The 23159-nt window shown below is 45.3% G+C and overlaps 2 protein-coding genes across 4 annotated transcripts in view; one reads left to right on the top strand and one right to left on the bottom strand.

The window, feature by feature from the left end:
• DOCK1 (dedicator of cytokinesis 1) overlaps positions 1–23159 on the top strand; it is a 527932-nt gene that overhangs the window by 229662 nt on the left and 275111 nt on the right. The window lies entirely within an intron of this gene.
• Positions 1–23159, bottom strand: part of INSYN2A (inhibitory synaptic factor 2A) — a 59222-nt gene that overhangs the window by 18278 nt on the left and 17785 nt on the right. Inside the window, exon 2 of the mRNA XM_059899811.1 lies at positions 18342–19521. Within this exon, the coding sequence (XP_059755794.1) occupies positions 18342–19516 (1175 nt within the window). The 5' untranslated portion in view covers positions 19517–19521. The remainder of the gene's footprint in view (positions 1–18341; positions 19522–23159) is intronic.

Here is a 23159-nt window from a genome sequence, read left to right as displayed (position 1 = left end):
GCATGGTACTTGAGCACAAGTCCTGGCAATGACGTGTTTGCTGCAGGACGTGCCGTCCCGCTGTTAGGCTGGGCTGCAGACGAGGGACTGCTCCTCTGTGTGTTGCATTGGTGTGTATTAAGCACCAGCCAGGGAAGAGGATATGTAATAGTTTTCTATATGCGCTAGTCACATTCTAAAGTTTAGGCTTTTAAAAGAAAACAGACGAAATCAAGGGCATTTCCTAACCTCTATTTGAGGGGCACGCTTACTGGGCTCTAAGGAAAATCCGACTTCCATGCTTGCAGAACTTTCCTGCTCGAGACCTCAGGACGAATCTGCATCAGTTCTCATCGACACCAACACCCCTTCCTTGCCCAGGAGCATGGAGTTCCCAAGTGTCTCACTTACATTGGAGCCTCGAGTCCTCGAATTAATTACGCTACCTCATCTTACAGAGGAGAATATAGCAACACTTCAGGTCTGGGATCTCATTATTCTTAGACCCCAGGCTTCTGATGCTCCGTGACGCCCTGCTCGAACCTTGGGACCTGTGTTCTGCACTTTGTATAATTGCCACCTTGGGATAGTCAATGAGTCCAGCACTGACAGGACAAAGGCTTCAGGCACCTAAAACGCACAAGAGAACTCTCTTCCAGGACCTTGGGGTTCTTCAGTTATAAACTGCTCTTTTTAAAGCCCTTTCTGAACAGACTATTCTTATCACTTGGTAAAAAGCACGCATTTTTTCCCTGTTATAATCAGTAAACAAATAATGGTTAAGTGCCATTAGGTGTCAGACATTATTCTGGCTACTGAGGAGACATTTTGGAATAAGATTGTGTCCTTGTCCTTGAAGCTTACAGCAGAGTGGGAGAGCCAGACGAGCAACACATGAACACATGAATGAATGAATGAATGAATGAATGAATGGCTTTGGATATGGCTCGTTGTTAAGGAAATGTTGTACGGGTGGCTTTGGCTAACCCCCCGAGGACCCTGCATTTGGAATGAGACCTGGATGATAATGAAAGAGCAGTTAGTCATCTCCAGATCTAGAGATGAGTTTTGCAAACAAAAGGGCCATCACTTGTGAACATCATAATGGGAATGATGTTGGCATGTTTGCAGGACAGAAAAAAGGGCCAGTGTGGCTAGAATAGCTGGAGCACATGAGAGAGGTGGGAGGTGAGAAGAGATCATATAAAATAGGAAACTCTTTGGACATTGTTATAAATTTAATGGGAAGCCACTGTAGAGGTTTATTTATACGTGGATGACAGAATGACATGGAACCTACTTCCTCCTAACCTTTACTCTCACTCCTCCCTTTCTATCACATCATTTGCATTCAATTTCTTTTTTCTCCCTTCTTTTATTTGTAGCCCAACCTAACTCACACAATCCTGAGATACAGGATGGTTTGGCTGATGTCTGTTGATTAGAATCAAGTGAGTCATAATATCTGCTTTATAGAGAGACATATCTGTGTGTGGTCCCATCCCCCCTTTTTTAGCTAATTTAAATGAAAATTTGGTGGTCCGCCATATTGCCACCATTGTGAGAAGTGTTTTCAAGAGCTCATTGCCACGAACTATTCTTGGGAAGACCCTTCAGGATGTTTCCATGGTTTTGTTAAGGACCTTTCTTTTTGAAAGGATTCAAATGTTTGGAGTCCAAAAAGGTAGTTCATAAAAACAGATGTCAGTGAGAGATAAATTTGTGGATAAAAGTTAAAGTGTTGTCCTTGTGTCATATGGTTGAGTCACAGGCTGCCTCCAGTAGCTATTGTTAATCAAGGTATGTCCACTACAATTTTATTAAGCATGAGGGTGTTCTTAGTAGAGGGCTTAAATTGTGTAGCCCATTGTGCTTATTGCTTTGATAATCCATCTAATTGTCCTTGGGGCTTCCAAGATGTAGGGTTTGGCTTCGCTGATGATTTTATGGTCACATTAATAATTGTGTTGCAGAATCTGAATGAATGTGTTCTCCAAATACAGGCAAAACAGATAAGTCCTTTCTACAGGACAGGGCACACCAAGTGCCATTATGGAATGTCCCTGTTTTTTCCTTCTCTCTTGGAAACAAGTCATAAAACCAATACTTGGAATGATTATCTTTCTGGATTGCCATTGCCAAAAAGAGAAGCAATCCAAAAACTCTGAACTGCTGGAGCAGATGCTTCTCCAGTGACAGTAGGGCTAGAGGTCTTTTGTGATTAGAAGTTTGGAGAAGAGAGAGCTTAGATTATGGATGTCAAAGCCATAGAGGGAGAACATCTTGATCAAAAATTATAAATTTTCTGTCTTGCACATTAATTGCTACCTTTACAAAACTCTTTTTTGTTTTGAGGAACCTATACCTTATATAGGTTTATAACCCCACGCCTGTCACAATGCCTGGTACACGCTGGGCGTTTGGTTAATATTAATTTATTAACCAAATAATACAGTCAGTCTCTGTGTTCTCATATTGAAGTCCAGTAACAGACAAATCTAATGAAAAAAATTCTGAGTGCAAAGAGCATATGAAAAGTATAAATTATGAAAAGTTCTGGTTCTCACTTTCTAGTGTGAACCTCTTTGGATCCCAGTGATAGGCATGCTCACTGCAAACATGGATTTTTTAATGCACTGATCTTTGCAGCACTTGCTGTTTATCATCTCACTACAGTTAGTTGCCATTTGTCAATGTTCTGGACTCAACAGCATATATTACTATGGTGGGGGGAGGTGGGGGAGTGGAAGGCATAACATTCAGCACCAAGGATAGCACCAAGAGTCCAAGGTGCCGTTTTTCCTGTTCTATTGACCCTCTTGACTCCCATCCCTTCAGATCACCGTTCTAACCCAGGGACCATTTCTGGGATCCTGACCTTCTCCTTCCTTGATGCCCTTTGGACACTCATTGGTCAGGGTGGGCTTTATTGAAAGGTAAAGGAGACTAGACTTCAGTTATGAAATTAATGGGGATGTAAAGAGAATGGACTTTGTGGAAAGCACATGGAGGGATTGTTGTTCTTGATTTGTTAAAGCAGGTTTTGCTCAAGCTAATTTTACAAGGTAGTTTTGGTGGAGTCCAGTTAGAGAGTCATTTCCACTTCCACTTTGTAGTGAAACAGATTTCTTCCGAAGACCTTGCTGTACTTTAAAGAAAGTAAAATGAGGGTCCTTTATAGAAGACAGCATGGAACTCTGGTTGGGGCACCCCCATTCAAAGAACACATCAGACCCTCCTTTCTTAATGGCCTAGAATTTTCAAGTTTAACTCAGAATGTGGTTCACCAGTTTCTCTAGCTACCTTTGGCTTCCGAGGGCATCTGCTCCAATTCTTTAGTTGTCATTATCAAAAATTCCTGAAGGTAAAAATATACTTTTGTCCACTTCTATGAAATAGACAGCATTGGTGACAATTTTGGGTCTGCAAGTCTTCAGTTAGTCGCGTTGCAGATCAGCAACAAAAGAGGCAATGAGGAATGGGATTTAAAAAACAGAAACAAAGAAGGGAAGGCCAAGGGCAGAGCTGGTGTGGCGGTTTTTGTCACAAAGCCTTAGGAATGATCAACGAAGGAGCATGTCTGCCAGCTTCAGTCTGAGCTGGACCACAGGTGTGTCCTGGGAGGCAGGGATGGAGAGCCGGGGACAGACGGCATCTGCTTTTTCATGAACGCATCACAGGGAGATCTAAGATAGCAGGGCCCTGGGTGGTAGGAGAGGGCGCTGCAAAATGTCACAGAAAGGTCACCGGAAGCTTTCTTCCTGGCTCAATGTCCAAGTGGCTCAGTGTCTCTGAGACCTTGAAGATGGGGCCTGAGAGTGGAGACTGACAATTCTGTGTCTCCACTCCAGCCCCAGCAGAGAAAAATTGTTTGGTGGAAAGGTCAGGAAAGGGAAAAAAATGTCTCGTAACTGTGCCTGCTCTCAAAAGCAAAGTCTGACAAAGTTATAAGCAGCTCAGAGAGAAGCGTGGTTGGCAAGTGGCAGTAATTCTATGGTATTGAATTGTAATCACTGGTACTGGATTACTGGATGGGCTTTAACGTGCTGTTTCTCCTGCCACATCTCACAACACTGTTTTCGCCAGAAGATCTTAAATTGCCCATGGAAAAATCTCTTCTCACATTCCCCGGGGAACTGTGGATGGAGTGTTTGGTTTTAGATTTCAGAAAAGCATTCTCCTCTCAACCAGCATCACCAGTGTGTAAGCATGCACCTGGAGGGGCCCCTCCTCCACTTCCACTTTGGGACATAGAGCAGGGCGCACGGCGCAGGACACACAGCGCAAGTGACCCCAATTGCTAATTTGTGGGTCTTTTAAATGACATGGTGATTTTCAGCAAGTTTTAGAGCCCTTAGCATGTAAGCGAAAGACGTGTTTGGGTAATGTTAAAATCAGGGCGTGATCCTTGAATTGGGGTCTTCAAAACACTGGTTACGTAGGGTATTGAGTCACTTTGAATTAAGTCAAAGGTATGTGTTAGGTCCTCTGCTCAGACATGGTTTGCTGCAACGAAGAACGTGGCACGGTCTCTGCTCTGAGTGATCATTTTATGCCCTTGTTTAATTTATTCTCCTAATTTTGATCTCTCTTGTTCTTTCAGCCTTCTCACTTCATCTTCTCCCTTTTTTTTTTTTCCATCCGCATTCTAGGCCAGGTTTGTGCTCCAGCTGTGCCTTCTTGATAACTGAGCCATCATTTATGTCAGCATCTTAAAGGGCTTTTCAACTTAATAGTCTCAAAGTGATGTTAATTAGAGGCATAAAGTGATACCACTACTTTTGTTGGGGGAAATTAAATTTCAAAAATAGTCAAACTCAGCTGTTTTCAGTGACCGTCTCCTATGTTTTAAGCCCACCTCTGGCAGTAGTTTTGGCTTGTTCCTAAGTCTAATTTCTCACTAGGAATTTGCCAGATTATGCCCTGAACTGTAGTTTAGTTCCTATATCAGCTGTTTAGTGGCTAAAGTGAATGTAGACTTTCCCCATATAACCATGGAAACTCAACTATATCTGTTTTATTAACTTGAGCTATTAAATGCCAGGATTTGGGGGACATCCAATTTAAGTTTATTTAAAAAATATGACGTCAGTTTTCTTAACAAACGCCAAGAACACCCATTGGTCAATAAAAGGCAGTACTGGCTTTCACTGGTGATGGTCTGACCAGGTGCCTTTTTCCCAGTAGCTGAGGGGAGCCGTTCTGTAGCCAGTGGCAGACTTGCTATGTTAGGCTGAGCAATTCTTTGTTCATTAGTGGCCTGGAATCCCCAAGCTGACAAAGCAGCGTGTTTGTTTTAAAAACTGAGGTTGCGGTTTGAAGAACACAGACTAACACTGACCCCAGATCTTTTCACCACCCCTGCTTTCCCCTGCCTTAGGGATGTCTAAGTGGGCTGGTTGTTGTGAAGCCTTGTTAGAATTCGGCACCGTCACTGGCTCTTCAGGTGCCCTTTGGCCAGCTCTCAATGACTTTCCTCCACCAGCACTCCCAGCATTTGGTATCGTTATGGCGTGCTTTGCCTTCTTCTTTGTTTGCCCAGCCAACATCTGGCTTGCTGGGCACAGGAGAGGTGGAAAGGGTTTGGACGCATGGAATGATGAATGAAAGAGCAAATGAAAGATAAAGTTATCTGGGAAGGTAACTGTGTCTCAGTCGATCTATGAGGGTTGGTTTGATCTCTGTTTCAGTGGAGTTTGGCAGCTCTTGACATTTAAAGAAAGCTTTAAAAGACTCACTTCCATGTTTTCTGTTTATTACCCTGAATGTGCTAGAGCAGTGCCTGCACTAGTTTCTTGGTTATAATCGCTGCATTGTTCGTATTTAGAGAATTTTAGCCAGCAATCATTTATTCTAGGACCCTGGTTTCTCTCTTCTCCTCTTCTTTTGCCTGTAGATGTGAGGTCAGGCAGTAAGGCCATTCTCATTAACTACTGGTTTCCTCTGTTTTTAGTTTTTTGTCTTCTGGACTTCTTTTTGGAGGAAAGGGCTCTCATTGAGATTGAAGGACATCGAATACTTCTTTCCACACACACTCATGCGATCCTCCTGAATTTGAATGTGTATGTTCCACATGTCGCTTGCATAAAATAAGAGTTGTTCTGGTTGGAACCTTTAAGGGAGGTCCATTTTTGGAGTCCTGTGTTAGAAGAAATAATCACTCTACGAACTTGACTGTTAGATTTCACAGCATTCTCTGTTGAGTCCCAGTACAGCTGAAAAAACTTGAGGGCTAGCCTGGGAACTCCAACACCATGTATGATTTTGGCTTGTTGGAAACTGTGCAGAGGTCCAAACAGATTACTTAGAAGTGATGTTTTGGAGCACAGCCCAATCATAGCTTGAGCTGGATCTTTCTTCTTCCCATTAGTCTTACCCTTACTTAATTTCTTCCACCAGAGGGTGAAGTTCTCAAAATGGTACACGCATCATTCTCCCAGAGCCAAGAATTGAGATGTGGACCCTTGAAGAACGAGCTCTCTTTGTAACCCCGTGTGAGCTTATTAAACACATCAGGATGATTTTCAGTAATCCTAGTTATTTCTGTGTAGTGTTCTGATTTTAGACTTTCAAGCACTTTGCTATAAATTAGCCAAAGTAACCAACTGGCTTTCACCGTGTTTGCGTGTTCAGTTCATGGGATAGTTCTTGTTCGCCAGCTTTGTGCGTGGCCCTTTGCTGGGGAGCAGTTACTTGGATGAATAAAACACAGCCCTTGCCCTCACGACACTTAAAATCTAGAGGACATCTGTTTCCAAGATGAAGGAATTGCTTCTAAGTTGACGGAGTAAGTTGTGTAACTTCAAAAAGTAGCACTCCTTCCGTGGGGCAGTTTCTGTGCTTATTCACACCAGTATCCTTGGTCCGGACCAGCTCCTCTGTTCCCTCATAGGCTGCCCAGCATGGCTTCTGGCAAATTCCCAGCACCCTGTTGTGGCTCTTTTCCAGATCATTCCACAGTGAATGCTGATGATGTCCAATAGAGGTGTCTTTCTCCTGTGTGGCTGACAGCATATTGGTGGCCGTGGACACGGCTTCGGCCATCTTCCCAATCCCAGCACGTAGTTTGGTACCTTCTGGAGAGCAGGGCTGGAGCTGTGCTTCGTAAACGCCGGCTTCTGTCGTGACTGATAGAAAGTCAGTACCCTACCTCTCTTCTCTGCTTTAAACTTACCACCATGGAACATGCCATAAATTTGAGTTATGATTTTGCTTTTTAGTCTGTCTCTCCTACTAGAATGTCAGCACCCCGAGGGCAGAGATTTTGTCTGTTTATTCCCTGATGGATGTTTATTGCTCACTTTGTGGTCTGAAGTGTAGCGAGTACTCAAGAAACATTTTTGAATAATGAACGAGTGAATGAATGAGTGAGTGAATGAATGAAGAATCTGCCTGAGTGTTCTGCTGGATTAACTGATACCCACCCACAGGGTGGTCAGTTCTGTGATGTTCCCAGCTGGATCAGGTGAAAACACCTGTCTAAAAGTATTACCCTGATACCATCTTAAATTTCCCCACACAAGTGGGAAAGGTCAGTCATCCTCTGCTTCCCACACCCAGTTATTAAAATAAATGGCTTAGTCTGCACCTAAACCAGCTCCCCTCCTCACCCCAGGAAATGTCATTTCTTTATCCCAGAAGGAATCCTGGTGAACACATTTCAGTGGCAAACACCATATATAATGAACTCGGTGGCTTTCTTTAGACGCTGTTGACAAATTAACTTTTATTAGCCCAGCCGCCCAACAAATACGGTGACTCTGTTATTCTGGGGAGGCTCTGGCTGTGAGGGAAGCTTTTAATGCTTGTTTTCATTACAGAGAATTAAAGGGAAACTGTAATGGTGGTGAGTGGCGCAGCATGGCCGCCAGCATGGGGGGTCAAGGCCATGCAGCGTCTAGTCCCCCGGGGCGGGGGGGTGGTGGGGGGTTTGGCAGGAGCTGCGTGCCTTTCCTCCAGCATGGTGTCTCATTATCTCTGCCTCTCCCTGCGCCCTGCCCCAGCTCTCTCCTTCCTTGCCTTTACACAGAGCCATGCATGATGAAGAAGAGGGAATGTCTTCCTATTATTGCATAGTCATTATTACTCCTATCAGAAATACGTTGAGATTTGAACAGAGACAGACACGGAGATGAACGCTATTATTAGGGCAGGACTTTTTCTTTAGTGTTTTCTAATCCTATTTCCATAATATAAAATCATAATATATAAAAATCGGGGCAGATATTAATTATTATTTGGCATGTAGAACTGCCCAGTTATATTACAAATAGGGCAGAGCTTTCAGTTTCTTTCATATATTCCTGAAATCAAGGAGATGCTAAGTTGCAAAATAATGACAATAATGACAAAAAAGTCACTGGCCCCAGAGGGCACCAGGAGTAGCTATTAATAAAGGAAACAACTTTTTAGGGCTGAGCTGAAGCTGAGTTGATTAACTTGTTTCCTGAAGGAGAGATAAAGCTAAAGCTATAGTTTATTGAAAATTAATGAAAGTGAGTTTTGGTGGCATTGCTACCAAACTAGAAGGAAAATAGGAATGTGAGTATACTGTATGAAAACAAATTTTCTTTCTGGGCTGCCATTTTCTTCAGCTGTAGTATTGTCACTTACCATCTTACAGAGGTTTTAATTTGAAAGCATTAATGATGTGCGTTGGGCAGTGGTTCCGATGGTAAATAACCACAGAGCTTTTATCTTTGATATGTGATTTCTTTTGATGTATTTTTTTTAGAGCACGTTAGTTCACAATTTTAAATCAGACTTCCTCTCCGTGAAGCTTCTGTGCTTTGTTTCAGAAGCTTGACATTGCACTCGTTTTTTAAACAAATGCTTCAGAGCTCTTGTAGCTGAAGATTAAAATCTTCAAATTTTGGTGTCAGCAAGTATAAAATTCTTCATGTCCAATTATGAGACTTCTATCTGGAGAGCTAGTCTAGTGCTGTAACCAATGAGATACTGACAAAAAAAATCTGACTCCATTTTGGGTCAAAATAGGCCCATTTTTAGACCTTCTTTACCTAGAGGAACTCATTTTTCATAATTGTCCATTCAGATCTGGCTTTTAAAACACAAGTTTGCTTGTTTTTATGGTGCATTAAAAACTTTGCTTCAGCGTTTGCTCACATGAATGTGGACAGAAATTTGATTAAGGTAGAGCTCGGGTGGCACTTGGTGGTCACTGGACGAGCCACTTAGGTGACAGGCGGTACGTGAAAGCTTTGAAGTGGTTTCCCCGGGAAGGTTGCTCATGGATGGCTGCTGGTCCCTGGACTTCCACATCAACGGCTTTGATTTTTCTGAAACTACCCCACAGAGGGGATTCCTCTTACTGATTAGGAATCCTTAAAAACATACTTTATTACTGGGGTCCCTTCCAAGGTGCTTTCTGCTTTCTCCAGAACATAAATTCACGTGGACCTTACCAGGTCTGGGTGTAGGAGCCTCTTGATCCCTTCAAGTAAAAGGAAGAACCCAGAATCGGCAGGAGCAACAAAAATGTCTGCTTTTCAAATCTGTGCAGACAGCCAGGTTTCCCATTTTCAGAGGAGGCAGAGGATGCTGCCGGGGCCTGATGGGTCTAGATGTGAGCTTTGTCTTTACTATTTCTCACCAGTCTTGACCTTGGGGACGTTACTTAATATATCCAAGCTTTAGTTTCCTGGTGGAAGCAATTCGTACATTACAGTGTTATTTTGGGGATTAAATGAGACAATGCAGAATGGCCACCATATTGTAGGTGCTCAGAATGGATGAGCTTTGTTGGTGCTCTGCCCAGAGACACACATTTCACCGGAACTCTCCCCCAGAGCCAATGGGAAATAGAGCTCAAACCATTTTTGCGTAGCTTAGCAGAAATTGCATGGGGTTTAAAAAAAAAAAGAAAAGTATTTGGAAAGTAGAACTTGCATTTCATTTCTCTCTTTTTTTAAGTCCGAGTTCTGGGACACAAATCCATCAATTCCATAAACGTTCATGTCATGCCTTGAATTGCTCATTTTATCTACGAACGGGGTGTCTGAATTGCCTAGTGGCTCAGTAGTGAGGCTTTTATTCACCTACCAACTTAAAAGGCTAGGGAGGTATTTGAAATCTCTTTTGGCATTCTGCACAGGAAGATTATTTAAATTACATTTTCAAGTATGTGTGATACCTACATGAAGCCCAAAGCAAGAATTTGGAACCTGTTTTATATTCTCATAAATATATGTGCTTCATTTTTCATATTAAGGACGGAAAGGCTTATTATTGCTTAAAAACTTAAAAATAGTACTTACAACGTTATATAAATTTAAGCTATAGGAAAGACTCAGTGCAGCCCTGTGTATTAAATGAAGAAAATGCTAGAAGAGAATATCATGTGTGCTTCTATTTCAAAATCATAAAACACGGTAACTTATACTTGGACTTTAGAACTTGAATATTTTATCACAAATATATAAAAGCCATTAGTTATAAAAGAAAAAGAAAAAAAGGGGAGTTTCCCTGAAGACTATTCAAAGGATTGCAAGCTAGAAGGACAGAGGCCAGTTCCAGCATGTGTAGCAGTGGAAGAGATAAGGGATGGCTGAAGCATCAGGAGGAGAAAGAAAACCTAATAGTGGGACCACTATGTGCATTTATTAACCGACATCCGTAGAAAGGGCTGTGTTGCTTTCTCTCTCTCTCTCTCAACTTCCATATGTATTTACAGCAGTGGCTGAAATTATGAAGTTCTTGGACATCTCTGGAGGATTGGTTCTTGGTCAGAAAGGACCCTTGAGGTCCCTTGGCTCGTGTGGACTGTCCTCCTTTCATGTGGGAGCGTGGGGCTCAGAGGGGCGAGGGTAGGAGGAGCTGGGAACAAAACCACGTTTCCTGACTCCACATCAGCTGCCCTGGCCGTAACACCAAATAACCTTGCCCTGTACATTTCTCTGAAAACAAGTACAAAGCTTGATGCCTCCATTCTGTAATCCTCAGCCCCTCCTAATCCTTGGAAATAAACCTGCCTTTTGAGTAAAGCAAGAACATCTCTCCGCAGGTGTTCACGCCTGCACCCTTGCATCACCTCCCTGCATTTTAGCACCTGGAAGGCTGCTTCTCAGTAACAAAGTAACTTGAAAGGAGTGAGAGCCTGGTCCTCGGTATTTTATTTAATCTCCCAGGGAAGCCCAGGAAGGGCGCGTGTTCTTCGGTCTCTTTCACAGAGTCAGAAGCCTCTGGAGAAAGGCACTGGAGAGGTTAATAACCATCCCCAAGCACATGTAGGACAGGGAGGGACGGGGCAAAGTGGCCAGCTCAGGAGCAGTTGGCTGCAGAGCCCCGGTCATTCTCGGAAAATGGAAAAACCACGTGAACAGGAGGGAACCTCAGTCCGCTGGTTGGCATGTTTTAAAATGTTTTGGGTTGCAACAAATGGCCAGAGACACCAAAACTGATTTCTCAAGAACATTAGAGAATGAAGTGCTGACATTTCCATCCCGTTCAAATAGGGAGCGTGAGGGGACAGGGGTGCAGCTGGCAGGAGGAGAAACTTCTTGTTTCTGAGCTTGATGCTGTGTGCTGCTCTCCCTTTTCGGCTCACACACCCTCTTTTCTGTGATGCGCTGTCGGGCCAGACACCTGGGAAGGCAGTGCTCACATTCCAGAGACATCCGCCAGGATGCTTGTCAAGACCTCAGAAGCACCCACCTCCCCTCTTTGACATTTGGCCATTCCAGCTAACCAGGTGGAAAACTTTGATCGCAATTAATTGGGTGGGTTTGGGCAAGAGTAACCCAGTCTCCTTCTAGAGGGTGCACAGCCGACCTGAGATGGGTTTGCCTAACTGTGCCTGGCTTCCCCCTGGGCTCGGGTGGGAGGCTGCACGCCTCCTGCGGGGACCTCCGTGACTCCGGGCTACTCCCTGCCTGCTGCAGTGACGCTTGATTTTCCTGTGGGTTCTTTCTGCTCTGTGACTTAAACAAATTAAATTGTCCCTTTATGCTTCCTCTGTAATTGCGATGCAGTATTTATTCTGTTTGGGCATGGATAATTAGAGAAAATTTGGAGAGATTTCTCATCCCCTGACAGGTCCCTCTGAAGAGTGCCTGATGCTGAATGATCTGTCAATATAAGGACATAAGGTAAAGCAAGTATGTAATTTCTGTCCATCCAGCGTTAATATCTAGGTGAAAGCAAGTCACATCATATAAATAGGTGTTGTGATGACCTCTTACTGCTGCTGGTGGGAGAGTGAGACCTTTTCCACATCCTATATGTATATGCATGTAAATTACAGGTTTGTGTATAATACACACGTACACGCACATGCACACTTCCCCAGCAGAATCCTGAAGGTTTGATGGGCTGATGAACAGTTAAGGGTAGGCTTGTACAGACAGAGTGTCAGTGACCTGAGAACTCTTCAGAGGAGGGCCTGAGTTCTTTGACTTGTACCCTCCCCCCTCCACCTTGCCTGACACAGTGTGCAACACCTAGGAGACTCCTGGTAGAAGCCTTTTGAACCTGTGAATGAACGATACACTCGTCTGTGGGGCAGTCAAATCTGGGGTTGCCCTGCGCCCATATTGTGACCTGGTTTCAGGTCGAGGAACTATGGTTACTACACTTACGAGACCGACCATGTCGCAGGAGCTGGCAAACTGGCCCAAGTGTGGCTAGCGCCTGTTTTAGTGAAGTTTCATAGGACCATGGCAATACTCATTCGTACGTGTGTCGTGCATGACTGTGTTTATGATGTAGTGGCAGATCTGAACCACTTGAAAAGAGACTGCACGGCCCTCAAAGCCTAAAATAGTTACTATCTGGCCCTTTGCAGAAAAAGTTTGCCGACATCTACTACATTGGAAGCTGATCCTGAGGTCTTTCAGTAAAAATAGATCCTGCAGGCCTAGGTCCTTATTTCTAAATGTACGTACCACCCACACAGGCCCTCACCCATTCTGTGGCTGCCTGTTTTGTCAGTGATTAAAAGGAAAAACAAAGTTGAGCAAACGTGACTACAGGATTCCACACTGGGTTTGTCTTAACTCGTGGCTGTCCCCAGACCTTTATTCCTATCGCCTTCGCCTGCAGAGCCACTGAGAGTGTGCCCTCAAAGGGCCCCTGATCTCAGGGCGATTCCTTTGGCTAGTTCTTCCCTTTCCTGTCACTGTGTGACTTGGACTCGGGAGAACGGGACATCCCCCCGTGGAGAAACCCGCTTCTCAGTGAGGTTGAATAGGACCCCATGACCGGGAGATTGAATCACCGGATTTATAACCCTCACTGCAAGCTAACAGGCTCCTTGGGCTGGTTGGTTACTTAGGATTTTCGTCTCTTATGTGATGGCCTTACATTTGCTCTGACTCAGTACAGAGCCCCCAGAGCTTCATGATTTCGTCTCTGCCTGCTGGTCACATTTAAGGGCCAGGAGTGGCCTGGGTTTGGTTGCTCCTCCCTCCTCCCCACACACCCAAGCCTGCAGGTAACACTTGGCTGGTGCTGGGAGAGACCCGACCAGTGAAAGAACCTATCTCACTCTGGGCAATGGCAGGTCCTGCCCTCTCGCTTAATGGGTGGAGTAAAGCTTCTCATGGCATCTGTAGGTCTTCTCTGAAGAACTGAGGATCATTGGGTTGTCATCAGCTAGTGAACCCCTCAAGACACCACACGTGTGGGGCTGCCAGCATCTTAGAAGTAAGCAGCCGTCTCCCTGCCGAGGTGGCCGGTGAGGGTGCAGCACCTGAGCTGAGTGCTGCAGCCCCACAGCCTTGGGTCGGAGGGTCACCTGCCCAGCAACCCACAGCTGCTCTGGGGAATTACGACGGTTACAAGAATTGGTTGGGTTTCTAAACTCAGTGCCCCGTTTGCCCGGTCTCAGCCTTCAGCGATTACATTTGTGGCTCATTTAGATACCCTGTGTGACCCTGAACTTCCTGGGAAGAGACAAGAATAACGCTGAGAGCTTTGAAATAAGCAGGATCATTCTTGGCATTCACGCAAACAGAGGGATCAAAGGCTGCCTGGATTGTATAAAGTGAGCGGTTTTAGTGAATTGCCCAGACATTTTACAAGGGACTAAGAATAAGAAGGCATGTTCCTGAACACTTTGTGCACATCCACTCGCTTACAGAATGCATCCCGCTGAAATGCTCATATTAGGTTAGGTCCTCTTTCAGTGCCCGCTGTGTGTTGGTTATTGCTGAGACCTTTGTGGACACCATTGTTAAGCTTCTAGCATCCCTGCTTAATAGAAGATGAAACTGAAGCTCGCTGAGATTAAGTAACTTGCCTAAACTGAAAACTTTCTCTGCTGAGGCCTTTCGGAAATCTATATAACCAAACGAGAGTAAAGAAAGAGTCTCTTCCGGGCTTCCCTGGTGGCGCAGTGGTTGAGAGTCTGCCTGCCAATGCAGGGGACACGGGTTCGAGCCCTGGTCTGGGAGGATCCCACATGCCGCGGAGCAACTGGGCCCGTGAGCCACAGCTACTGAGCCTGCGCGTCTGGAGCCTGTGCCCCGCAACAAGAGAGGCCGCGATAGTGAGAGGCCCGCGCACCGCGATGAAGAGTGGCCCCCGCTTGCCGCAAATGGAGAAAGCCCTCGCACAGAAATGAAGACCCAACACAGCCAAAATAAAATGAATAAATAAATAAAAATAAATAATAAAAAAAAAAAAAAAAAAAGGAATTCCTTTAAAAAAAAAAAAAAAAAAAAAAAAAGAAAGAGTCTCTTCCGAAAAATAATTTGGAAGCTACTGAAAATGGTCCTGGTTGGTGATACAGAAATTTCTACGCACAGAGTAAGAACTATTGCAAGAACTTGCCTGGCAAACTTGGTAATGGATAAACAAACTCAACAATGAAAAGAAGTTCTATTCAAGTTATACATTCAATATAATTGGCCCATGGCCATGCTAGCCAAGTTCAACGAGCATGGTCTTCCTTTGGTCTGTGCTAACATCACCCACAAGAGCAAGCCCGAGGCCTCGCCAGGCCTGGCTCAAGCCTGCAGTGCAGTGGGGATCTGGGGGCAAAATGTGTCACTTGGTTTCAAAGTCGTGAGCTCTTAGGTTGATTTCTAAGTCAAGTGCACACAGAATTCCTTCCCTCACTGAGACTCCTCTTACTGAAGGTAAATTTCTATACAAAGGCCCTTGCAAACTAATTTGGGGGTGAAGGGCGAGGAGAGAAATGGATTGTACCCAGGTTCTGAGCATTCTTCACAGGTGATGACGTGGAGTGTTTTCCAGTGTTCTAATGTGGTCATGAAATTCCTTGTCATGTTACATAATGACTATAATAATAATCTACATAAAGTAGAGTGAGTTTTCCTATTTTCTACCATGAGATGCAACGATGAGATAACATTTCTTGGCTTAGATTGAGTACATAAAATAAGTCCTGTGAATTCCTCCTTTAAAGTGACTGTCCTGGTGCATGTCCTTCAGGGGATTGGTCCAGTGCTCAGAGGAGCCGAAGGTTAAGTTTTCGGGATTTTATGAGCTGTTTGATATTGGCCACAATAGCACTATTTACACCATGGAAATCAGCAAATGCTACTCCCCCTTCTTTGAGAGCTAGTTGTTAAAAATGTACCAGCAGACCTTTCCCCCACTCTCCCACCCTGTGCTGGACCCAGACCCCTGAGAAAGGGATGGATAAGGAGCTTGCTTCTTATCTGCCCACCTCTGAGGCTGCTGTCTCCTTTTCCATATTCTGACATGGAAAAGAGTGGTGGAAATTTGAATTCTGGGCAAATTAATGACCCTGGGCAATTGAGCAAGAGGGGTCACCTTCAAGGTGGCTTTGGAATTTGAAACCACTTGACTCACTGTTATCCAGAGAGCTCAGAGAGGGAGGTGGAAATGAAGATTATTAGGAACAGATGTGGGAGTTCACCTGGATATGGTCCTGCTTTTCTACCGTGAACTTGTCCTGTGCAGACAACAACTGACCTAGAGACTGATTTCTAAGTCAAGTCATCCTTTGCCTTGATCTAAGGTGCCCACTCCTCAAATGGTTAGGAGCCAGGCACTGTCCCTTGTTTTGGGGATACTGGGGCGAAGGCCTTTTTGTGATGATGGAAATGTCCTGTCTTGTGTAGGAGTCAATCTCCACAGGTGGCTCTTGGGCACCTGTGATGTTTCCGATATGATTAAAGAACGGAATTTTCAATTGTAATTAACTCGAGTTTGAATTTCAATAGCCACGTGTGGCCACTCTGTTGGACAGAGCAGGTCAGGGCGTGCAGGAACGGCACTTGGTGGCAGCCTGTGTACTGAGAGTGTGTGGGGTGCATCCATCACTCTGGACTCAGACATGGGGCCACTAAGTGTTCCCCAGACCCCAACACCGCTGACCAGCAAGGCAGCCCTCACGCCACCAGCGGACACCAACCCGTTCAGATGCACCTGGTGCTGGGCTCCGTGCATTGGAAGGTCACTCCCTGTCTTCCTCACCCTCGGTCTGCAGGACAGGTGATGAGCTCCAACTTACAGGTGAAGCAATGAGGCACAGAGAGATGCAGCCCTCGCCCAAGTCCTCAGAGCCAGAATTCCCACCTAGACACGTCTTAATAAACTCAGAACCACTTTGAAGACTGATGTAGTCTCAGAGAACTCAGAGGATCCCATTTAAAACAACTTTCCGCCCTGTTCTCACAGAAGGAACCTCCGTGTAGAGTACAGTTCTCCTTGCACGGGCTGTCTGTGGATGTTCAAACCATGCAGGTGTTTATTTTGGCACACACCCCTGTGAGATGCACGCGACTTAGTAGATGCATTTGGTTTTATACCATTTGTTGAATTTTATTTCCCATTTGGTGATGTTGGTATCTTTCTAGTTTGCTGTCTGGTTTAAGTCACTACCAGCTATATCGAAGTCAGTGATCGGTCCCTGTTTGTTTGGGCTTTTCATGTTTCCATGGGAGTGGTGTACTGATCACAAATCCCTTACAGACCCACCTTAGTGGGTTGCTTTTGGTTATGTATTTATTCAAGTCTAAATGATTGAAGTGGGATGAAAATGGAGATGTAAACCCAAAATTCAAGAAAGCCTTTTGAAAACCATTCTGTAGTGGTAGGTTACTATTAATCTACTGTTAGATTAGTTTACGATTGGCTAGCAACTTGTTTTGCTTAATACTGTAGCCTGCAAACAATGCTAGGTCGTAGGAGGTGGGGGTTATTGAGAGTTAACTCCTTTTGTAGATGGACCACCTGCACGAAGCTGGAGAAGCCAGACACCAAGGGCAACATCTGCACCAGGCACCTTGCCTCTGGGGCCAGGCCTTAAGATCATAGAGGTTGTTTCCTCCCCTTTGTTTGCAATATGCAAACACAATGTAACTCAACCACAACAATCCTGTGCAAGGGTGGTTTGCTGCCCTGACAGTGCATTTCTTGGCTTATCTTCATGCTGGCTGCCAGCTCACTTAACCAGGGGTAGGAGCCCACAGGGTGAAGTGTGCTAATCACGTGAGGCAACAGGGCACTGCCTCAGATGCCACCTCCAAAACATGGGCTGGTGGAATCCAGACAGCTTCATGGGGGAATGGGAAAGAGAAGGTCTGGCCGTCTAGACAAAACCAGTGAGCCATGACACTGTTTCAAGAAGCACGGAAGCAGAGCAGTGCTGGCTGTTTCGTATCAGCCTAGCACACTGCCTGGGCGTCCTAGCACAATTTCAAGTACAAAAGATGGGAAACAAAGTTCAGCAATTCTGTTATCAATGGCAGACAGTCCTGGCTGTTTTCATTCTCTCTACTGCCCATCTGTACACACACAGGGCAACTCGTGGAGAAAGGCATCTTGCTCCTAATGATATACAGATAGGATTTGTCTAAGGATGGGCATAGCTTCTATGCGTTCCAAGTAAGAAAAAAAAAAATACTGTCTGTTGTATAAAATATAAAACCTCATACAGTCCTGAATATCAATGTTATTCCAATTATTTAGCATAAGCGAGTCAGCATTTACTTTTCAAAATGCCATCCGAATTTATTTTCTATAATATGATTCCTAAGAGGCAGGCAGCTTCTTATTTAGATTAGATATTCTGGACTGGCATACCTATTATACTTCATCAGTATCATAAACCTTTAGCCCTGGGAGATAAAAAGGAAAGCTCCATCAGTTCATTCAAAAAATAGGTATTGAATTCCAGGCCAGGCACAGGAATGCTAACCAACAAGTCAATCTTGCAAGTGAGGATGAATGAGGTCTAGCATCATAAAATAACCTGGGGCTGCTTTGACCTTGCTCTGTCCTCAGACTACAGCCTGTTCTCAGAAATGCAGGCTTCAGTCTCACTAAGGATTTGGGCTCTGGGGGCTACTGATGGCCCCTGAGGGTGGTAAGCCTGCAGAGCCTCGTAAGAAAGGCGTGAACATACATACCCTTCCCGATGGGCCTCTCCTTTTTCCAACTCCTGAATGACCCCCAAGAGCACTTTGATGGTTTCTTGGCTTGAACTGATTAAGTTCTCCATCATCTGAAGCTGTGCTTTCAGATCGACCACTTCCGTATGAGGCACGATTTGTTGGCATTCCTCACCCACAGCGAGCGCTGTCGGACAAGGCTGGTGCTCCCGCCCCGGGGGGGCCTGAGTCTGCAGGGACGCTTCACTACATTCGGGGGACGGGCACTGCATCGGCGGCGAGCAGGCCAGGGCAGCGCCCGGCGGGGCCTGGAGCCCGTTGGCCTGTGAGGCCTTCCTCCGCTCCTGGTCGGCCACGGGCCAGAGGGACCACTCGCTCGAGGGGGCGGAGTTCGACAAGGCCAGCCCGGGGGCCCCAGCGCCGGGGGCAGGTGCGTAAACGGTGGCCACCTCCGTCTTAAACACCATGCCGTGGGCCGATGCAGCGGGTTCCTCGGCGTCCGGGGTCGCCCGGTCGTGCGTTGCTTTCCCGTGCAGCTGGTCATCGGGCTCTTGGGAGGGAGGACGAGTGGAGTTCTGGAGAGGAGCATCTCGGCAGCGGTGCAGGTCGGGGGTTTTGCGTGGCTCTGCGCCGTTGACCCCGGCGGGCTGGTCCAGCGCGTTCTCGTGCTCATCGGAGTGGAAAACCAGTGCTGCCGCCTTCTGAACCCGGTCCGCGCCCCACTGCCGGGACTCCTCCCCGGGCCCTTCCTCACTCTTCTCTTTCGAATCAATTACAAACCCATTGTTTTGGCTTTTAAACGCATCCGCGGCTGGGATGCCTTTGAGATTCCCTTTCTTGCGGTCCAGAGGGAAAGTCTGGTAACACTTCTTAAGGTCCGGCGAGGTCTGCACACCTGTGCTCTTGGTGACGTTGGGGATGGACCTCCGAGCGGGCACGGTCATGTATTTGCGGTAGGTGGCCCTGTAGGACGCCGGCTTGTCGCCCAGCTGTCCCGAGGAGAGCTGTGTGCCCCTCTGCTCGTTCTGTGCCTCGCAGATATCCTTAAACCGCACCTGCAGGGCTTTATTACGCTTCTTAATCTGCCGGTTGGGATCCAGGGCATATTTCATCTCCAGGGCCAGGCAGGCGGCAGGTTCCACTTCACTCGCCGAGGTCGTGAGTGCGCATTTGCTGGGCTCCTTACTGACCATGGTTCCTGCAGTCGGAGACAGCAACAGACGTGTCAGTGGAACAGAAGCACACACGCAAACACAGGCAGCACAAACTTTTGGCCGGAATGACTACTGCCCGCTCCCTAATTATTTTTAAACAGGTGAGGTCGGCTTTTATGTTAAGGAAAATCAGACAGGCGGAGAATCGCTGGCAGGCACAGCTTGAAATGCTTCTCAGATATTAAAGCTTGCTTCCTTCTCCTTGTGGGATACACTCGTTTTTCTTTTGATAGTAAGGCATGTTTCCCTATTAGACAAACCTGTTTTACTATATTCATGAAGAAACCCGACGGCGCTGCCTCTTCTGCTTTGCAAATTGCCATTTCACACGCACATCTCCACTTCACAGGCAGATGGTTTTCCAAATGCAACTTACTTGGTTTGGGTTTTTACTACTTTTTTTTGAAGATGACGTGATTAATCTATTATTGGAATCCGAGAGAATTGCTATTTTCTCTTAAAGACTTCTTGGGGATTCTAGCTCCTGATCGGATAAATGTGGAGAGCCCTCCGATGAGGAACTGAGCTAAATCTATTTATGGTAGCCGTTCTGGATGCCATGGGATGGTGGGCCGTGCTGCTTTATGGGAAAAGCATAAAGGAAAAAAATCTCTGCAGTATGGCTTGCTTCTAATGGGTTAACAGTAGCCATAGAAGGGACATGGATTTCCCTACATCTACAAAGTCTGTGTTAGCAACTCTTTTCTTTGATTCTGTGGAGAGAGGTATTTGAAAATACTGTTGTTGTTTTTTTTTTTTTTTTTAAAGAAATTACTCATTCTAAAATCAAGTTTTGTGTTTTGATCACAACCTCTGAAAATGAACACAATGGTGGTGGTTTCAGGATTTAAATCCTGAAAGAAAATAAAATCACAAGGCTTTATGTTAATCATGCAAATTCATCTTGGGCTGAATTATTAAATGCAACTAAAAAGATGCAGGTGGCCAATGATTGCTCTGGGGGAATACCAGTGGGTAAAATGCCTTCACTTTATTAGGCAGATTCACAGCTGTGTATTGCACATGGAAGAACTTTCTTGAGGGTTGAACTGAAAGCGAGAAAATATAGTTACGTATGCTGTTTGTGAGTTAGCATTCACTTTTTTTCCCCTGTGTTCGAGAAGAAAACAGATGGGAGGAAGCTAGGCTGTACAGGGCACTGGCGTCCAAGCAAGGTACCCAGAGAGGCCAGGTCACTGACAGGAGCCGGTGAGAGGGGAACAAGAACAGGGTCAGGCCACCGTGTCCCTCCCAGAGTACTTCCGTGAAATGCTAGCGGCAGTGAGATCACGTGGCTGCCGCTCTGGGACCCAGTGGGTGTGTGGCCCCCAGGAGCTCTGTGGATAGAGGAGGGCCACACCTAGTACCTTCAGTGCCACACGTCCCTTTTCAAGGAGGAAACTGGGGTTCAGAGAGGTTATGATACTTGGTCATCGTCACACAGCAAGTAAGACCTACTGGCAGGATCCTGATCTACCTGACCCCCGAGTCCATGCTGTTTCTCGTCCCTCAGGTGTCCACTGAACAAAGAGGCAGGACACTTCCCCACGTCCCTAGTCCTTACTGACTTAGGATTGCAGGCTAACGGGGGTGGTGGTTCAGAGAAGGGGAAGAGAGGAGAAGCCCGGAGCCCCTGTCTGAGAGTGAGTTAATGGAACTGCCCCCACCTCGGAGTCTGGGGACTCCGTTAAGTTGACATCTCATGCCAGCGTGGCACTGGCGCGGGCCAGCACTTCACTAGTGTTACTGAACGAAAGGCTTAGAGAAAATGCAGGTACTTCATCAATTCTGCCTTGAACAGTGAGCTGGGAATCATGTTACAGGACATCCAAAATAATCCCTGCAGAGTTTGGTTTCGATCACACTGGGGTTTCCCAGCCTTGGCACTCCTGGCATTACAGGCTGGGTAATTCTTTGTTGGGCGGGCTCTCCTACACAGTATAGAATGTTTATTAGCATCTTGGCTTCTCTCCACTAGATATCAGTAGCACCTCCACCCCAAAGTGACAGCTAGAAGTGGCTCCAGACAAATGGCCCTGGTGTGGGGGGAGGCCTAACCATCCTCATTTGAGAACCACCGCATTAGACCTGTAAAACCTTGGGTGGCTAGAGTGTGTCCTGAAGGTAAGGCTGGGGTGGAAAGCCACGCAAAAGACCAAGAAGGGGTGGCAGTGTCCCACCTCCCAGGGGGCAGGGTGTCTGCAAAGTGCCAGCTCTGACGCTCCAATCTGGAAAAGTTCCAGCTCTGTGCTGAGCCAGCATCGAGGCAACTCCTCACTCCATTGCAGCCTGTGTGTCCTCCAACAAAAGAATTAATCCGAAACAATCACAATCCGAGGGTAGTTTGGAAAAGACAGAGAACAAGGCTTCTTTGGTCTTTGGTGCTCTACTGGGTACTGAGGATATTTGGAAACCTTTGTCATTTGAAACTCGAAAAACTAGGCAGTTTTGGAAAGAAGAAAAGGGAGAGCTACAGACTGAACTAGATTATGGGTGGTGGGGACAGAGCATGCCTGCTAAGGGTAGATAATATATATGGTTAAGAGACACTTACTTATTCCATGAGGTTAAAAAGATGCACACAAGGGACCTCGTGTTGGGGAGAGTATGGGGGGGGGTGGGATAATAAGGAAATGAAATCTTAACCCTCACTCTTATCTCATGTTCATTCTTTAATGCCTTTGTTGTCCAGGTATGTCAGAATGTATTGTGCCATCATTCTGCAGAAGACCTTCATACTAGGGAAAATTTGAAAGAGAGAGCATTTTTACAAAAAGCAATTTATAGTAATTTTTCAGCCTTTTCCCTGCCACTACAGAAAAATGTGTGTCTGAGTAAGTTTGTCCTACCATGCTATTCATCATCACGATTTGCCAAGAACTGCACTGAAATGATTTTTTTACATCAGTCTGCTGGTTTGGAAAGATATTCTGAGTCTTGGACCCAATCATCAAACTAATAAAACAAATCAGAAGAATTAATTGCCAGTGGCAAAATAATAATAATAAAAAATTCCTAAGCACCTCTCTGTTTCACAGGGAGTTGCAAAGTATATAAAAATCATTTCCTTATTAGTAGAAATGATGGTGATAAATAAGATTTTTATATCAGTTTAGTTTGCTGTTGCTGAAGTTTTTTTGAGTATAGTAATGAAGTCGTCCTAATTTCACTGGTAGTAAAGACACCAAGGAGTTTTGTCGATGACTTATTTTGCCTTCAGATGAGTTTATGAGCTCTACTGATGACTGGATGATATTTTCTAAAGCTTCACAATGGAATTTTCCTAGACATTAAGAATCACTTTTATATCAAGTTGGGCACATCTTTCCAGGGTGTTCATTTACTGTTTATTGGGGGGGATTGGGCTTGACGTGATTACCATTAAGAAAATGATTTTGTATGGAAGTTTGGGAATAGCAGAGGCAAACTATTATACATAGGATGGATAAACAACAAGGTCATACTGCATAGCACAGGGAAACTATATTCAATATCCTGTGACAAACCATAATGGAAAAGAATTATACGTATGTATAACTGAGTCACTTTGCTGGACAGAAGAAATTAACACAACATTGTAAATCAACTATACTTCAATAAAATTTAAAAAAAACAAATAAAA

This window comes from Balaenoptera ricei, chromosome 16 (genome assembly GCF_028023285.1).
Source record: "Balaenoptera ricei isolate mBalRic1 chromosome 16, mBalRic1.hap2, whole genome shotgun sequence".
In the NCBI taxonomy this organism is placed as follows: Eukaryota; Metazoa; Chordata; class Mammalia; order Artiodactyla; family Balaenopteridae; genus Balaenoptera; species Balaenoptera ricei.
Note: the sequence above shows the minus strand (reverse complement) of the source record. Positions and strands in the feature narration are given on the sequence as shown.